The sequence below is a fragment of the Seriola lalandi genome, unplaced genomic scaffold (genome assembly GCF_002814215.2).
Source record: "Seriola lalandi dorsalis isolate HSWRI2012SDOR001 ecotype SW California unplaced genomic scaffold, Sedor1 jcf7180002054630, whole genome shotgun sequence".
Lineage (NCBI taxonomy): Eukaryota > Metazoa > Chordata > Actinopteri > Carangiformes > Carangidae > Seriola > Seriola lalandi.
This window is the reverse complement of record NW_019525183.1, coordinates 205956-223836: the sequence shown is the minus strand read 5'-3', so window position 1 is coordinate 223836 and position 17881 is coordinate 205956. Positions and strand designations below refer to the sequence as shown.

General features: G+C 42.2%; 1 protein-coding gene across 6 annotated transcripts in view; it reads right to left on the bottom strand.

Moving 5' to 3' along the window:
• mcf2la (mcf.2 cell line derived transforming sequence-like a) overlaps positions 1-17881 on the bottom strand; it is a 45486-nt gene that overhangs the window by 18653 nt on the left and 8952 nt on the right. For 5 of the 6 annotated variants that reach the window (XM_087177688.1, XM_087177687.1, XM_087177690.1 and 2 more), the window contains 2 exons: positions 3000-3083; positions 815-929 (listed from right to left, as the gene is read on the bottom strand). In XM_087177688.1, coding sequence (XP_087033814.1) covers positions 815-929; positions 3000-3083 — 199 coding nt within the window. Of the gene's footprint in view, positions 1-814; positions 930-2999; positions 3084-13445; positions 13757-17881 lie in introns of those variants that run through there. The other variant, XM_023420268.2, reaches the window with a different exon arrangement.

Below are 17881 nucleotides of genomic sequence, written 5' to 3'. Positions count from 1 at the left end.
GGAGGGGCTTGGGGGGGGGGGGTATATGAAAGGTGATGAGCAGCAAAAAAAGAAAAGAAAAAAAAAACTGATACAGAGAGGCCGCCATGATACACACACACACACACACACACACATACATACAAGCGCATATGTGTATCTACACACACATCTACAGATGAATAGATCTCCATCCTTTCTCCTGCCTTAAATTATGTGTGAATGCAAGAGTATATGTGTGTGAAGTGTGTGTGATGGGAGTGTAGCACTCAGTAGTAAAGGAAAGGTGAAAGAAAGGGAGGTGGGTGAGAGGGAGGAGGGACAGAGAGGGGGAGGAGAGAGGGGGAGAAATAAGGACAGAAAGAAGAAAGCAGGTGTGGATTATGATTTAATTTTAATTTAATTTAGCAGAACATTTTCTGCTACGTTTAACCTCAAGCCACACCCAAGACCTTTCACTCAGGGCTAGGGTTATAATGGTACTTTATTTTGGAACATACTCAAAATTAAACACATCTTCTATCTACATTTACATGAAGATCATTCTGTCTAAAAGAAGATTCAGAAGATTGTTGTTTTGCTCGCTGCACTGCGTTTTATCATTTATCATATGCTCACTATACCCTTTTCTATAATCTTTTATTCTGTAAATCTATTTCATCGAGTCCTTTGTGGCGCTTCCTTGTGGCATCCCTTTGGTATTGTGCTGACATCTGCTGGCTCCACGTGGTATTACACCTCCAATTTGTTTGGCCACGGTCCCTTCACAGTTTGTTTGTTGAAGCTGGATGGATGGTGTGTGTGCGTGCGTGCGTGGTGTGTGTGTGATGCTAACCTGGGGACGCTGGTGAGGTAGCCGAGGACATTTTGGACCTCCTCCTCCTCTAGCTCGTTGAATGCTGGGAATTCAGGGAAGATGATGATGGGGTTGCCGTCCATCCCGCGGCCCCCTGGAGACACAGAGGTCGGGGGGGAGATCATAGAGAGGTCAGAGTGACATTCAGGTGGTGTCAGCCTGAGGTTCTGGCACATTGGTGATTTCCTCTTGACTTATTTATATGAAGGCTGGATGGAAAATACTGACTTTTGAACAGAGAGAGACACAGTGATACACATTGAAGAAAACTCTTTACAAACAGTCAAGCAATTAAATACAAATGCAGCATCTTAATTATCACACATTATATACTGATTAATCATTTTTCATTGTGTCTTTATGAATTATAGGAGTTAAGAACTTTTTCCAATTAAATAATTGAAAAGTGGATTTTTAATGGAGGCTGCCCTTTAATTGCAGTTTTCCACAAACAATTCAGACAAATAAGAACCCCACCTCCAAAAGGCCACAGCAAAAACTTCAGACAAGTGTTTTAAATCAAAAAGGCCTCACACACACACACACACACACACACGCACACACTTGGCCTCCTCTCTCTTTCGTTGTTGGGTCAAGTTGCAAAGCACATCATCATGGAGATAAATTATTCACATGCCGTCACTAGACAGGCATTATCGTCATGGTAACCCAACACAGGGGCCCTAAGTGTGTGTGTGTGTGTGTTTGTGTGTGTGTTTCTCTGTGCATACGTTTGTTTCATGTTTGTGTGCATTGCTATGCAAAGTACGGGGTTTGTGCGTGTGTGTGTGTGTGTGTGTGTGTGTGTGTGTGTGTGTGTGTGTGTGTGTGTGTGTGTGTGTGTGTGTGTTGTATCTGGGTCAGCCTGTCATCAGTAACGGACGAAAAGTGAAACTTTTCCAGCAGAGCGCTGCGTCGCTGACTGAGGCCTGAGAGCAGAACTCTCTCTTTTTCTTCACGCAGACTCTGAATCTGGAGTTTTACGCTCGTTATAAAACCGTGCTCTCACGTGGATTTCACAGTCCACCTCATCATTCCGCCTTAAATCCGCTCTTCAGTGGTGGGATGGGATGTTGGGATTTTGTGGGGGCAGGTACCATGTGATGTGTGGTTGTGGGCTTTGCTGTATGCTCGGACTCTGCTTCTGGCTATTTTTGTCTTCACCATGACAAATTATATGTAATAAAAAAATGGCTTTAGTATGAAACATATAACAAGTAGAGAATAGAGACAAAGATCCCTTAAGTTAAAGTCAGGATGGATTAGAGGTTGTTCACATCAAATATGAAGAAAGAAAATTAATCTAAAGGAAATTAAGCTAAACAGGCTAACGCTAAATGTTTATTAAGCCAGCACTTTGAGAGCTCCAGCCCAGAGGGCAGGGCCTCAAACATGCCTCAATTACATACACAGAGGTGACTTTTTTTTTGACTTTGTGACTAATATATTCCCTCAACACACAGAGGAACTGCCCAAACGTGCAGAATAATCTGTCGAGTGATGCCACTTTAAAGTCTGTGGACTGAGTAGAAGTGGAGCTATTTCTGGAAGCTAATGACAAATCTGTGTTTGCGTGTATATTTTAAAAATTTTCCTGCCGTCAAAGAGGCTCCTGTCTCTGTTTGACAAAAGAGAACAACTGTCAAGAGATCAGACTTCAAGCTTTCAACAGATTTGACATGAGTGTAGTAGTAGTGGTAGTACGGAGCTGCACAAAGATTATCCTAAAAATATCTACAATGCAACAGCGATAAAAGAAAAGTGCACAAATCCCTCTCTAGTTTACTTGCCACCAACATCCCCATTCTCCAGTCTAATCTAAACAACGCTGCCTCTTTGGAAACACACCAGCAGCTACACGGCGTCACTAGTTCATCCTGAAGTTCACCACTTTACCTCTAATGCAATAATTTAACTGTGTTACATTGTTCCATGTAATTCCATTTATTACACTTTACTTAATGGAAAAAAAAGGTTTTGCTAGCAGTTATAGGTAATTTGAGCCATTGAGCTTGAGTTATATTTTGAAGTGGCTGACTGCAACTCTGGTGGAGTGAACCCACATTCCCAGTATATGTATGACATTCAGGAGAGAGAGAGAGAGAGAGAGAGAGAGGAACAGAGAGAGAGAGAGAGAGAAAGAGGGGGGGGGATTCAAACCAACCTGGCAGGATGGCAAACTGTTTCTGGAGTTCAGAGCCAATTTCTGCTGCACACAGAGGACCATCCTCCCTCTGCAGGATGTCATCTGAAGGGAGAGAGAGAGAGAGAGAGAGGATATATTTGACAGATATTAATGTCTTCACACACAAAAAAGATCCTCATTACATGTTACAGCTTTTTGTAATTAAGGACAGCTGATTGTAATCGAGGTTGTGAGGGGCGCTGTAGCTCCCTGGCCGCGCTCTGATATCAGTCCAACGTGATCAGTGTTGGTCGTTATAGCAAACAGCTTTTTATTACTGTCTCGTTCATATAAAGCGATCCCTTAGCAACCTCGTGGTTACATAGAAAAACACCTATTTAACATAAACTGAAAATATGCTGATGCCGGTATATGTATAGGCAACGAGTGGAGGAGGCCAAGCTGTGGGAAGAAAAGGAGGAAAGATGGGAATAAAAGAGGAGAGTGAAAGAGGAACTGTTCGGGAAGAGGAGAAAGCGAGGTAACGGGGGATGAAGTAAACAGCATTTGGATTTCCTCCTCTCTCTGGTCAAGCTGGATTACAGTAATCTCATTTGGCCCCGCTGAGACATGTAGACACACAGAAAGATAGAGATGGAGAAAAAGCGAGTTGTGTATATATCATGTGTGTATATGTGAACGAAAGCTGAGAATGTTTTTTAATGTCTCTGCCATCTGTAGTGTATGTGATAGATGGAGCATCACTGTGAAGTGTGTGTTAGTGTGTGTGTGTGTGTGTGTGTGTGTGTGTGTGTGTGTGTGTGTGTGTGTGTGTGTGTGTGTGTGTGTGTGTGTGCGTATAGACAAAAGGCTGGCACTGTGGCTGGTGTGAGCAAAGTGTGGCAAGGTTTCCAAGCAGTATGGAGGGTCTGGCAGCGAGAGGCATTAATTACCATCCCAGCGCAAACACAAACAGACTGTTTCACACTACAGAACGCAGCCCTACGCCCCGAATCATCCAGGAGAAGCTGTTCTGACTGATTGTAAGGCTCCAACGCCGGGAGCAGGGTGAGGAAGGGTATGCTTGCGTTAATCTCATGGAGAACAAGGCCAATGTAAAACGACACACACCAGACTTTAGAGAGAAAAAAAAAATCAAACTAATAGGAAATGATCTAGATCTGCTCCGAATCTGAATTCGTCCCGAGCCCTTGTCCCACCCCTCCACAGAGTTGGGGGTGAATCGGTTCAGTAGTTTGCGTGTAATCCTGCTGACACAAAGAGCCAGCTGAGGTCAATCTACTGTCCATCCAAACTTGTTTGTGTTGTTTGAATGTCAGGCTGTCGGACATGTGGGCTGAAGCCTTGACACTTGGACGTAAGTCAGACTCCATTCACAAAAAAACAAGGACTTGAGATTTCGCTTGAACTTTACGGCTTGCAGACTCGAGACTTGAATGCAACGGCATTACAGAACTCAGTGACCCGAGAGTCTTGAGATTTACTTGCAAACTTGCAGATACTGAATTCTGTAACCTGCGGCGGCTCCATATGATGAAGACACCTCGGCAAGATTAAGAGCTTAGATCCTAAGTAATTCTATATACAGTGTGTCAGCATGTCAGTGGCTAGACAGTGACTCACACCACATACTGGAGGTCCCGAGTCTCATGTGTAGTCCACACTTAGCGGCATGTGTGTGAGAGCGTCGGCAGCTGTTTACAAGATGTTTGGGATACACTGACCTCCACTTTACGACGAATAAAAAGGTAGCACAAAACCATGTAGCTGCGGTCAGGCAGGAATCTATTATACTGGAGGTTTACAACACTGACTGGCACACACACACACACACACACACACACACACACACACACACACACACACACACACACACAGTAATAATGCCAGTAAGTCACTGGGCATGGCTCCAGATATCAGAGGATTACATTAAGATGTCACAGCAGTGACTCAGGAGCCATTCAGCTACTGGACCAGACATCACACACTGACTGAAAACACACATGATTATCATCCGTCAGTGAACACCAACAGAAAAGAGAGAGAGACGGGAAAGAAAGTAAGAGGGGATGAAAAGAGCAGACGAAGGGATGAGGCGCACATTTTAAAAGCAGGACACAGTTTAAAAGAGATGGTTAACGTGGCACTAATGCAGGTCCACTGTAATAAACTTTAACAGACCACGGAGCTTCCACTCGAGCCAACCGGCCTGTAATTTAACCCAAAAACAACGTCTGCGTTATAATTAGCTCCTGCTGCAACACAAACCAAGAGAGGAAGAGCAAAGAGGAGAGGACATTTCTCTTCACGGTGCCGTCGAGCAAAGCACCGGACACCCTGAGGCGCAAATTGAACGTTACTGTGCGTATGATACGTAGCGTGGAGGACTGTGTGTGAGGCCAGCTGTCAGTCCAGTGTGTCAGTACAGCTCTGTCTCTGCTGGAACGCAGCCAGACATGCTGCACCATCTGACTCTACTGTATCTGTGTGTGTGTGTGTGTGTGTGTGTGTGTGTGTGTGTGTGTGTGTGTGTGTGTGTGTGTGTGTGTGTGTATCCAATAGTCATGACCCAAACACCTGTGTGTGACATGGTCCTGGAAAACAACAGCAGGCCAAATAGACTTCGACACTGTAAATACATGTGGGTAATATTTTATCTGCTCCTTCCCCATTTGCGTAATATACCTAAACAGTACATCCACTTTATGGGAGCTTTTACCTTTTCCCTTCCAGCTGATGCTTTGTTACGTTTTCCAAAGTGTTTGGGGAAGTACATGTAGCATTTAGCTGTGGGTTTTAAACACAGGTCAGGAAAGGAGCTGTGACAGCGTCAGTGAGTGATAGGACGAGCAAAATTGTTTTTGTGGGAGCCCCCCCCCCTCCAGGTAGGAAAATGACAGAGTGGCTTTTAATAACAGCTGTTCCACACTGTATTTTTATTGTTATCATTGAGTCAGAAAGAGCAGGTCGGCGACACCTTCAATGATTCGAAGACTGTAGATCAGCAGCTACAGTATATTTGATACCAATTCATATATGAGAAAAAAAAGCACCGATTTCATCAAGTTGAAACACGCAGTGTTGCATGGTTTGTGAATGACACAGGGTGAATGGTGAAGACGGATCAGACATTCAGGCGTCGGGGCTGCTTTTCACTGCTGCTCAAACTGCTAAAACTCCCTGCTTTTGTCCCCGCTGGAATGAATGAAATTAAACGATGGCGGCCAGGCTGCGAAGGGAACCCCTCTACCCACCAAACACACAGTCTCACACAGTCTCACACACACACACACACACACACACACACACACACACACACACACACACACACACACACACACACTGGAAGTGGGGCAATGCAGCAAAACACAAATAGTGATTATGGGGGGCCTAGAAAGAATGTCCCCCCCACCTCCCCTGCCTCCTTGTACCCTTCCCCCCAAGCACTGACATCCCCAATTCATTCATCTTTTTTTTCCTCTGGCTGAGCTGAGGGGCTAAATGATACATAACCCAACAATCTCCCCATTTAAAGTGAATAGTACATCATTCAACTCCTCCACTAGGTTCAGTTCAGTTCAACAGGATTCTCTGGATCCCTATTAAGGAGCTAAGTTAAGTTTGAAGTCAAAGTTGAACTCACTTCCGTCCTAACATAATGAATATGGCAATAGCATATGTGATAGGCTGTATCCTATGAGTCATCTCAGGGTTTAAATACAGCATGAGAGGAATTTCCACATCACACTGCAGCGAACTGAGCTGGGCCGTTTCACGCTCTCAAGAGTCTTGCAGCTGAAAGCCTGTTTGTGTGTGTGTCTGTATATGTGAGAGAGAGAGAGAATAAGCCCTGGATTTAAAGGGGTGAAAAGATAGTGAGGAGGAGGAGGGAAGGCGGGTAGGGGGGTGAGGCAGTCGGAAAAAAAAAAATAGCGTAGAGGTGCTTGTGTCTCAATAGGATGAAATGGAGGACAGGGTTTCTTTACACATGCCTACATATTTAATGTGTTGGCCTGGTGGTAGTTGATACAGTGGCTGTGTTTTCTCTGGTGGTGTGTGTGTGTGTGTGTGTGGGTGTGGGTGTGGGTGTGTGTGTGTGTGTGTGGGGGGGGTCATGTGAAGTACCACACTTCACAACTGTAAAACACACACCGTCACATACCTACAGTACATACTGTGTCCCAACATTCTAGCTTTGATCCATCAATCATTTCATAAGTTGCTAGTGAAGTGATTCAAATTTCTTTTTCGTTAATAATACATTTCAAATATTTTATCTTATTATATTTATTTTGACTCCGTTAATAACTAGTGGAATTAAAAACAATTAAAAAAAAGTACATCCCCATCATTATTCCCAGAAATAAAATGTGACTTTTCAAGAAAAGAATGACGTGAGTTTAGGATTTCATTGCTGTAGTTTTCCAGTTTATCCTTCAATTAATTGATTAATTGGCTAATTGACTGACAAACCAATTAATCATTTTGGTTATTTTTTTTAAGCAAAATCACCAAATATTCAATGGTACCAGCTTCTCAAACGTGAAGTTAGAATCTAAGCAATATATGTTCTTATCAAAACAATTAATTTAGAAAATAATCAGCACATAGTTAATACTGAAAATAATCATTAGTCGCATCCCTACGTTATTTCCCTGATTTTTTATGTCAGCATAGATGTGTTTTGAAGCTCCAACTTCATGCTTGCATCATAAAGCAGCATGTGCAATACCTGTCTAACCACACGATTGAAAATATTGTTTTGTTAACATAATGATGTGTAGCGGTGTTGGCCTTCAAACAGCTGGTGTGAACCTCGCAAAAAAAAACAGCATCTCACCTCTACACAGTTAACACAATTTGAGCGATTACAATGATGCTGAATACACTTGTGTGTCTGTGTGTGTGTGTTTAGATGTGATTACGGCTAACACCTCTTTTGCAGTGTGATTTGTAAAAACTCAATTTGTAAAACAAGACGCACTCTGGTTACGTCAGAAGTCAGGGGTGAGAGAAAGGCAAGAGTCCAATTAAGTCTCATAAAGGTACAGTCCATTACACACAGTCAAAGCACCAACAACTGATGGAAACCCAGCTAGCATTGTCTCTTACTATCTCAGTCACAAAGACACACACACACACACACCTCCTCCTTTGTTCTGCTGACAAGCTCCTACAGGTTTTCATTGCTGAACACACACTGTCAGTTCAAAGCCAGCTGTTCTCTGCTGGCTAATGGCTGCCAGCGCTGGGCGGCCGGTCAAAGTTCAAAGCCACAGGAAGCTGGAGAGCTGTCTGATGTTCGCCACAACACACACAGACACACACACACACACACACACACACACACACACACGGGAGCCTGGCTGAGGACTATGCAAACAAAAACAAGCGTGACACGGTTGGACACAGAGGTGAAACAACACACAGACATGACCACAGACACACAAAGCAGTAGAAAAGGCATACAGTACATTAGTGCACTTAAACACAACATGTTACGGATTCTATCGCTTCATATTACAATAAGGCTCGTTTCCTAATCAGACTGTGATGTGAGCGCAATAGGAATAAACTGCGATCTGCAGATCCTGGTCCTGCCTAATGACATGACATCAAATATCAGAAACATAGACCATCACATTTTTGTAAAACCTAAATGAAAACATTCACAGTCGAAGCACAACGTCACTAAGACAGATGCCCGGCGTCGCCGAGACCCTCAGCTCTTCTCTGGTATGCACCAAATGGAAGGGACGGACTTGGAATGTAGACTTGAAGGCACTAGGATGGAGAAAGGGTGTGTGTGTGTGTGTGTGTGTGTGTGTGTGTGTGTGTGTGTGTGTGTGTGTGTGTGTATTTGGGAGTGGTTGGGCTATGGAGGGTTAAAAGTTGCTGTGCTGGTATCATATGCCAGCAGAGAGATGGCCAGTTGCACCCATGTGTGTGTGTTTGCATACAGAAAGCAAGGATTTACCAGCCGCTCTACAGCTGTGTGTGTGTGTGTGTGTGTGTGTGTGTGTGTGTGTGTGTGTGTGTGTGTGTGTGTGTGTGTGTGTGTGCGTGCGCACACTTGTGTTAGGGAATCCAAGCTCTATTATCTGGCATTACAGTCAGGGTTTACCAAAGCTCCATCTGTCACTGCTGTGGGACACACACACACATAGGACAGGGCCTGGCTGGCACAGACACACACACACACACCATGCCGAACAACAACTGGGTCATGGCCAACAGTGTCCTGGTGTGTGTGTGTGTGTCTGTGTGTGTGTGTGTGTATGTGTGTGTGCCCATCCCCATCCCCGAACACAAAGCTTGAATTAGAGTGGATCAGAAAAACCAGCAGCAACCAGACAAACATTCAAATATTACTGATGTCACAGGAATTCAAGCTCGACTGTTCAGCTCTGGTCACTCACATTAATATCACGTTTATTTAAACTGAGTTTTCTAGAAATTATCCCAGTTCTAAAGATGCTTAATATGACCATTACTGCCGCACTACATTCAGTGTAGACACTTCAATGTGATCCGGTACAGAGGTAAAAACAAGCAGTCTGTGTGGCATTACAGGCTTCTAAAACCTGCATCATTATTTTATATTAATTTAGGTCTAAAACACATAAAAACCCAGTTTCATTTCAAATCATTTTAACTCTAAAAATCTGCAAATTTGTGATTTTTTATATATTATTCACACCGTCAGCTGTGTGTCATGCAGCTATTTAATTATCTATATTCATTTTCTGCAAGATGGCGATTTAAAAGTGACGCGCTCCTCCTCCAAACAATGGCTTCAGGCTCGACGCCGTCACTGGCAGCGAGCCCTGATCTACTGAATAGATGGTTCGCATCATCATCTCAAAACAACACACCACTGTCCCTCTGTCTGCGCTGCCGTCACAACACACACACACACACACACACACACACACACATACACACACACAGAGACACACACCCGTTCAGAGGCCGAGTTCCCCATTCAGTCTTCAAAGAAAACGCGTTCAAACATGTCGCAAAAACGACCGATTGGACATCCAATCATCTGCGACGACAACTAATTGAAATAAGTTTAAACCACCAGACTATACTTCCTCTTGTTCTGCAGTAAATGCAGGTAGAGTCTGAATAGACAGAGCAGCAGAGCCAACACATGGATGATCATGCTGTGCTGTGAGTATCTGACAGCTACCACACTGGCCTGGTAGCTGGTTCGACCTTTTCTGCACCTGGAAGGTCACCGCTTTTGCACTGAACCTCTCACCTGCAACAGGAACAAACGCCCTGCAACAAGACTCGCTCCCTCGTGGGAATAGCTGTTGGGAGATCTGTGGTCTGCTCACTGAACTACAAAGCATGTACTCGCAATCTTGTGGGTTTAAATCCAGGTCCTCCTCCCTTCCTCTCTCTCCACCATTAGAGGAAAAAAAAAAAACATTCAGTAAAAGCTCAGCTGAGAGTAAAACCACCAGATATAACTACAGCCTTGGTTTGTTTTTTTTTTAGCTGCCTCTGGCCATAGCTTACCAGTCAACTACACAGAACAAAGAACATGAAAACTGAGAAAGATGGAGTGGGGAGAGAGAAAGGAAAATGACATCCGCAGAGAGAAGGAGAAGGAGGCAGCCAGTAAGTCAAGAATCCAGGAGGACTGTGTTTTTACTTGCCCTAAAAGAAACTTGCAGCTGTAGGAAAAACCAGACACGACTTTTTTTTACATAATGACATCATGCACTTATCTCTTGGAGATAACTAACACCTCCTTGCATGAGGTGTTAGCATAATGTGCATGTGATTACCAGCATGTTTAAGTGGATATGCACCACAGAAGTTGCATAAAACGACCTCCTCATAGAGGAAAGTAAACGTCGAGAGTACAGAGACTTTCTCCCAGCACTCTGATCCTCGTAATAAGCTGGTAACCGTTGTAACTGTGGTGAAGTCGAGTAGGTCAGAATCAAAAAGGTCAGCGGCCCTCAAGAGAAAGTGATCCCTCTTTTCAAAAGCCTGTAGGGCCACGCTGAAAAGAAATGGTCTGAATTGTCGCACAGTGCCCCAGCACAGGAAATGCAGCTTTTCAAAGTAATTTCATCATCAAGTTCTAAAAGTTTCTTATTTATTTTTATTTTATTTTGACATGCGACAGCAGGTTTGCACAATGTACATAAAGCATGTTAAAGGGAGCACCGCACCAAATTTATAGTTCAAGTTTATTTTGAAGAAATTACTGTTTGCCAGGTCGGGAGGGTAAAATGAAAAGGAATACTTTTGAGTTGCATTGTGGGAAGTGTAGGATCCAGTCTTGCAACCCCCCCAACTAAAACTACACAATGAAACTTAGCCATATAACTAAAAACATTTGGATGCCATAAGTCCAAACATGACATAATCATTATGTGACAGTAGTCCTCATAATGGAGCTGTGGGATCAATACGTTTGACTTCCTCCCCCCTCGGGGGTCATTAAAGATTCATCCCATCTGTTTAATCCAATTTAGCTCTGTATTGACTTTATCGATTATGTTCTCTTGCTATCTCGTCCTGTTGTGTTGATATACTGAAGCTAACTACCAGCTGTTTGCTGTTAATGGCTCACGGGCATAAAAAACATTGACTGAAAGGAACAGTGCGTTACATGAGCTGCCGCTGCTGCCAAATCCAATACCATCAAGTGTTTTTAAAGCAATGTTTCCTATTCTTCTGAGAAACACACACACACACACACACACACACACACATAGATCCATGTGGCAGATTGCCTTCTGGGAGCTTAGCTGAGACTTGTCAACTTCTAATCTTGACTTGGCAAAAAGCAACGCTCTGCAAGGTTGATGCCTAGGTACTTACTATCTGTGTGTGTTTCTGAGTGTGTGTTTTTGTGTGTGTGTGTGTGTGTGTGTGTGTGTGTGTGTGTGTGTTTGTGTGTGTGTGTGGGCTCATACAGTCCATCTGCTCGCAGAGCAAACACACACAAACACACCGCACTGTACACACACCTGAAAAAACCCCACAGAGAGCCAAGAAAAGCAAGACAAAGTCTCTATGGATTGTTGTCAACACTCATATACTCTTATTATATTATGAGAGAGTCAACCAATGGACACACAGAGACACAGCTGAGAGTGGAAATAAAAGGGAAGAGATGTTGACATTCAAACACTCAAAGGGGTTTTGTCCTCATGTTGCTCTGACACTGACAAGAGGAAACGCTGTGTGTTAATGGGACAAACGTGATTAACATGCCATCAGGGTGCGCTGATGTGTACTGTACTGAGTGAGGAAGGACAAACCTCACTTTAAAAAACACACAGTTAGGACCCTCAGGGAAAAAAAAAACACACACACACACACACACGCACTCTGTCCACTTTAGATTGGATTATGTAACTGATGGACAGTAATGCCTTGAGTAAGAAAAAGCATCTTTGTGCAATGAGACAAAATCGATGTGGATAACAAAGTCAGGTCATGTTCATTCATTTAAATCATTCATAAAGTTGTTTACGCTCATTTATGAACTGCTTTTATTTCTATTTATAAAGCAGGGGTGATTTGTTACACAATGATGATTCTTCTGAATGTTTATGTGTGTGAGCTATGATAGTTTATGACCGGTCTGTTCAACATTTTGTCCAACATATTTAATAACTACTGGCCAGATTGCAATATTTCTGGAAGGATATTCATGGCCCCCAGAAGATGATTCATGGTGACATTGCTGACTTCCTGGTCTAAGCTTTTTTCTTGTTTCCACAAACACATTTTTTTGGTAAAGATTCTATGAATGATTTTTGTAAAAGAATTGTGAGATGAACGTAATTCTTTTTCTAGTTATCTCAGACTTGCTTGTGGTGGTTTTTGCGCAGTCTCTGTCTCTTACAGTCTTTGGTCTTGAACGCATGCAGTTGGCTTTTCAGCCAGTGAGTTGTCAGTCTCCTTAAAGAGATTTTACAAGGCTTTAATATCACATGTATGGTTCCATACAAGTGATAAAAACCATAACATCCTCGTTTTTTAGAGATTTAGTTTCATGGACAAATGTGTGGAAAGATATACTTTCATAGTTTGCTTGAAACGTGCAAGAATGTGTCATACCTAATATAATAACTGTTAAATATTTGAAAAGTATTTTAAATCATGCAGGAACGTGTATGTGCATGCTTTAATCTGCGCTTCAATGATACAAACGCATAAAAACATTGCTCCATATCACTACTCTGTAGTGTTGATTGCAGCCCTGAACCAGGTATCTAATTAACAGATATCTAATTAACATTTTTGCATAGTTATTAGGATGTTATGAACACTGAAGCTTCTCTGACTTTGCGGATTACAGGCTGGACGAACATAAAACACTAACTCTACTTAACCACCTGGTCTACCTGTGAAGCCATTGCACATGATAACGACACACACGCATAGACACACAGACACACACACACACACACACACACACTGTACCTGTCATCATCTTCAGCTGCAGCCACAGCCTGGTGATATCGTGGCAGAGTTGAGACACTCGGTTCAGAGCCATTGTGGGGCATGCGGGTACATGTATGCCTCCCTCTTACACATGCACACATGCACACACAAAACACACACACACACACAGTTACAACACATTCACACACGGCCACATATTCTGTCAGAGGACATCACGGTGAAAGTTCAGGCAGTCCATTCCGCCACAGCCGAGGACTTCAGCCGCTTACTGAGCTGTCACTGCACGGCGCAGCCCACACACACGCTCTCTCTCACACACACACACACACACACTCTCACACACACACCTCCCCCCTCCTCATTTGTGCCAGCCAGTGAGGCGGAGTTTCAGATGGCCCGCCCCCCACCAGTTTCACATTTCACAGATAGAGAAAAACTACATGTGACAGAATATGGAAAAACCTGAATAAATAAAACACACACACACACACACACACACACACAAAGGAACAAGCAACAGAACTGATTAAAGTTCCTTTTCACAATCTAATTCATTTATTCACACAGGACTTCCCAGAACTGTCTGAGCTCATTATAATAATAGAATCAAGAGTAACTGCAATTAAAAACCACATCAGACCAACATTATCCAGCTAGATTCTCTGATTATTTAACCAGACACTGTTATATTACCACACCAAAAGCTTGTGATTATGTCTTTTGTATATTTATAACATCAAAACAAAGAGATTATTATTAATATTATAAGTGAGTATAACAAAGATGTACTTGTAGTATCTCCCCCTCCACCACACACCGTATGTTAATGATTTATTATTCTCGTTAGTCTTCGATGTTGATCGATCAGATTGCTGCATTAATGTCTGTGATTCGATCTCGATGAAATATGGTCATCAGCGGCTCAGATCAAAGATCGCTCGGTCGATAGCAATTGTTTTTTAAAAAGTCTGTTTACAGTTTGCGAGTTGATGTATTTCCTTTCCCCCTCTTGACTGAAGCCTGGAAATAAACCTAATATGTATTGTTGCATTGTAAATTTGAATAGAAATATGTAAATATGCTATAGACGGTCGCGGCGTACAGTGTAAAGGCAAGTTAACTTATCTGAAACGTGCAAAATGTGGTTAGATTTGCTCGACATCGACTGTTAAATCTCTTTATGGACAGATGTGGATGTGCTGCTTCATTCTGCCTCTACACGATGTGTTGCTATTATTACCCGGAAAATCTATGTTAGTAAAATGAATTATGGACTTATATTACTATTTGGCGAAGTATCCATCCTGATGCTGCCAGTAATGGAACACACAAAGTGGTAGATTTGAAATGATTAAACTTCTCAGTAAAGTATATTACAACCTGTAAACAAACTCTGCACTTTACATGTTTCTGATCATTCTGAGGTGTCGTTTTTCTTAGGTTTATAACTCCATTCCCTGCCTTCCTTCCATTAGCTTCAATGTGGATGTAATGAAAAGTCTACTTGCAGACACATGAAAGACCAACATTCATAAACTTTGTTTTTTTAATGAAAAACCAAAAATCACAAGTTCATGTTTTGTTTTTTACCTCCTGGGTTCGGTGAATGAGCTCTTGAATACAAAGCTTTGTTGCAGCTGATCTTTTAAGAGTCAGATATCCCGGACTCAGACCAACATGTGAACGCATCAGGCTGGCAGAATATTGGACTCCAAGAATGTTACTAATGTAACGCAAACATGATTTCGAATGTGTGGACTGTAACCGGTCCAAAAACAACACTCATGTTAGTGCCAGAGGGAACAGAGTTGCTTCTCTCTGCTTTTTCTCACAGTTTCTCACAGACACAAAACACACAAACACACACACACACACAATGCCAGTAAAGACAGCAGGGGGACCCAGTGTGCCACACACACACACACAGAAGCAGGGACTGGTGAAAATGTGAATCGACCCTCAGGAGGTCAGTTTATAAGACGTCGCCCTGCTGAGCTACACAAACATTTTCTGTTGCTTCAGTTTATTCGCCAGCATGTTCACACTCATTCACATCAACAGTAACTCTAACAACAGTAATACAGTAACTCCTCACATCCCCCTCGTCTGACCAACAACGCATACAGATGGCAGGCGATCATTTCTCCTGTCGCATAGTGTTCCTGCTCAACCTCGTTTCCCCTGAAGCTTCATATGTTTTCACCACAAGCTTGGGCAGATGTATGTAAAGCAGAGGACTTCAACAATGTAACTCAATCATTCTGGCCAATTAAAAAAAAGATGGTAAAACCGAAATACAATATGCCACATATCACAATCTTTGACATTTAAAACATGAGTAAGCTCTTCTAGACAAAGTAACTTCAAAGGATGGAGTCTGAAGTACAAACAGGTGGAGGAATAATATTTAGCTTGGCTGCGGCTTTAAAATTAGCAAGTCACTTAAAAGTAATTAAAGGTTTTACGTGCTACAAGCTGCACTTTGTAGTCCTCAAAATTAAAGGCACTGCACCAATTTTAGTTCCCCAGGATTATTTGACATGGTTTTGAAGCCTAAATTTATTAACAGAAGGCTTGTATTGCGTATAGGGAGCACGGAGTTCCCAGGCAATAACAAAAAAATACTGAATGGCATTATGGGAATTGTAGGATCCACTTAAGATGGTTGTTTTTGGTGTCGTAAGCCATTTGCATTGATTTTATTTAATGTAGATGCTTAAATCTAAATCAAGGAGAATCAGATTCATCAACAGACTGATGTTCTTTTTAAAATAGTCAAACATATGATACACTCTTAAGTCTTCTCTGAATGATAATAGCAGTTCTTTTAATGGCAGGGGTCAACATTTACTGAAATATCAAATAAAATATGGAAATGTCTCAGGGGCAATGGTGGTAGGAATTATAGAGATTAGGCACGAGGAGATGAAAAAAAAACAAAAAAAAACAAGGATGTGTGAGATTAAGAATTAGATTAAGGTTAAAATAAAGACGAATCTCTCCGCCTAGTCTGAGGTCAGGAGCGTTTGAGCCGAGAGGATTTGAAAAGATCTGAATGTGACAATGAAGGTTTTTTGCAATAACTGTGTGTGTGTGTGTGTGTGTGTGTGTGTGTGTGTGTGTGTGTGTGTGTGTGTTTGCCTTGTGTCAGATTTAGATGATAGAGCATGTTGGCCATGGGACAGGAAAAGGCAGAGGGTTTATAATGGTTCATTTCCTGTCTCTAGTGATTTGTCCCCCAGAAGCTCTGACAGCCGCCGGTTTCACCCACTGATCGCTGATTTACAGTAACAGACACATTTGATCTATTCTCCAAATGCTTTGATTTATGTTTGTTCAAACAAGTAAAGTCAGACCTCAGAATGAGTTTATTTGTGTTCTGGCACATTAGGAGATAAGTAAAGACGACCAGTTTTTCAGTTCAGTTTTGTTCCGTTACTCGAGACAGAAATAATTAACAGTGGCTCTAGTAACTTTTCAAACACTTCAGCAATTCACTCTGTAATATTAAAGGATCATTCTGGTTTATAACCATCTGGATCTTAAATGCAACACACCCTGGCGACATCTGACATGAGTCACAACACACACTGTAACTGTTTTTCTTGTTAACCAGGACACTGGTGGCCTCCTCAGGATATGACACTATCTTACTTCTCAGCACTCATCTCAGTTCTTTAAAAAAAAAAAAAAAAGGAAGAACAAAAGCCCAATATTTCAGACATTCACTTTTGATTTTACCTAAAAAATAACATGGTTTCAATTATCAGAAATGGGTGATAGAATCTGAAAACGAGGCCCAAGTTGTACTAAAGCAGAATCATCCTTTTAGTATTGTATTTGTATGTCTTTTTTGAAGTCACTGTCCAATTATGCACCAGCTAGGCCCTACATTTTTATATATACGAGATAATTCAACTAGAATTTTTTTACTATACTTTCACATGATCTATTCAATACTAAGGTGTAATTACAGCTAATGACTTCACCCTTAACTCACTTTAAACTTCAGTACACTCCAGAAGTTTGATGCAGGCAGTGGATTTTATTAGTTTTTGTGAAACTTCCTGTATGACACCTCTCAACAACTGACAGCAGCCGCATGATGGGAGTTATTATGGCAGGAGCTTTGAGCTTCTTTTATGAAAGGGTCATCATGCTAGAGCGGCTCAAATTAAATTTACTTCCTGTCGTTTTCAGGAGTTCATGTGTTCGACTTAAACTGAGGAAAAAAAGGCTGATAAGTATTTAGCAGAGCAGGGGTTAAAAGGATACATGCAAAGCCTCTAGGTTAAAAATATTTAATGATGTGTGAATGTGCATGTGTGCGTGTTTACATGGGATGCAGAGCAGACTTCGGTGTGTGAATACGGGATGTAAGGCAGACCTGTATGTGGGATGTGGTGCAGACGACAGCTAGAATAACTCCCAGCTGAATTATTTATTTGAGACCC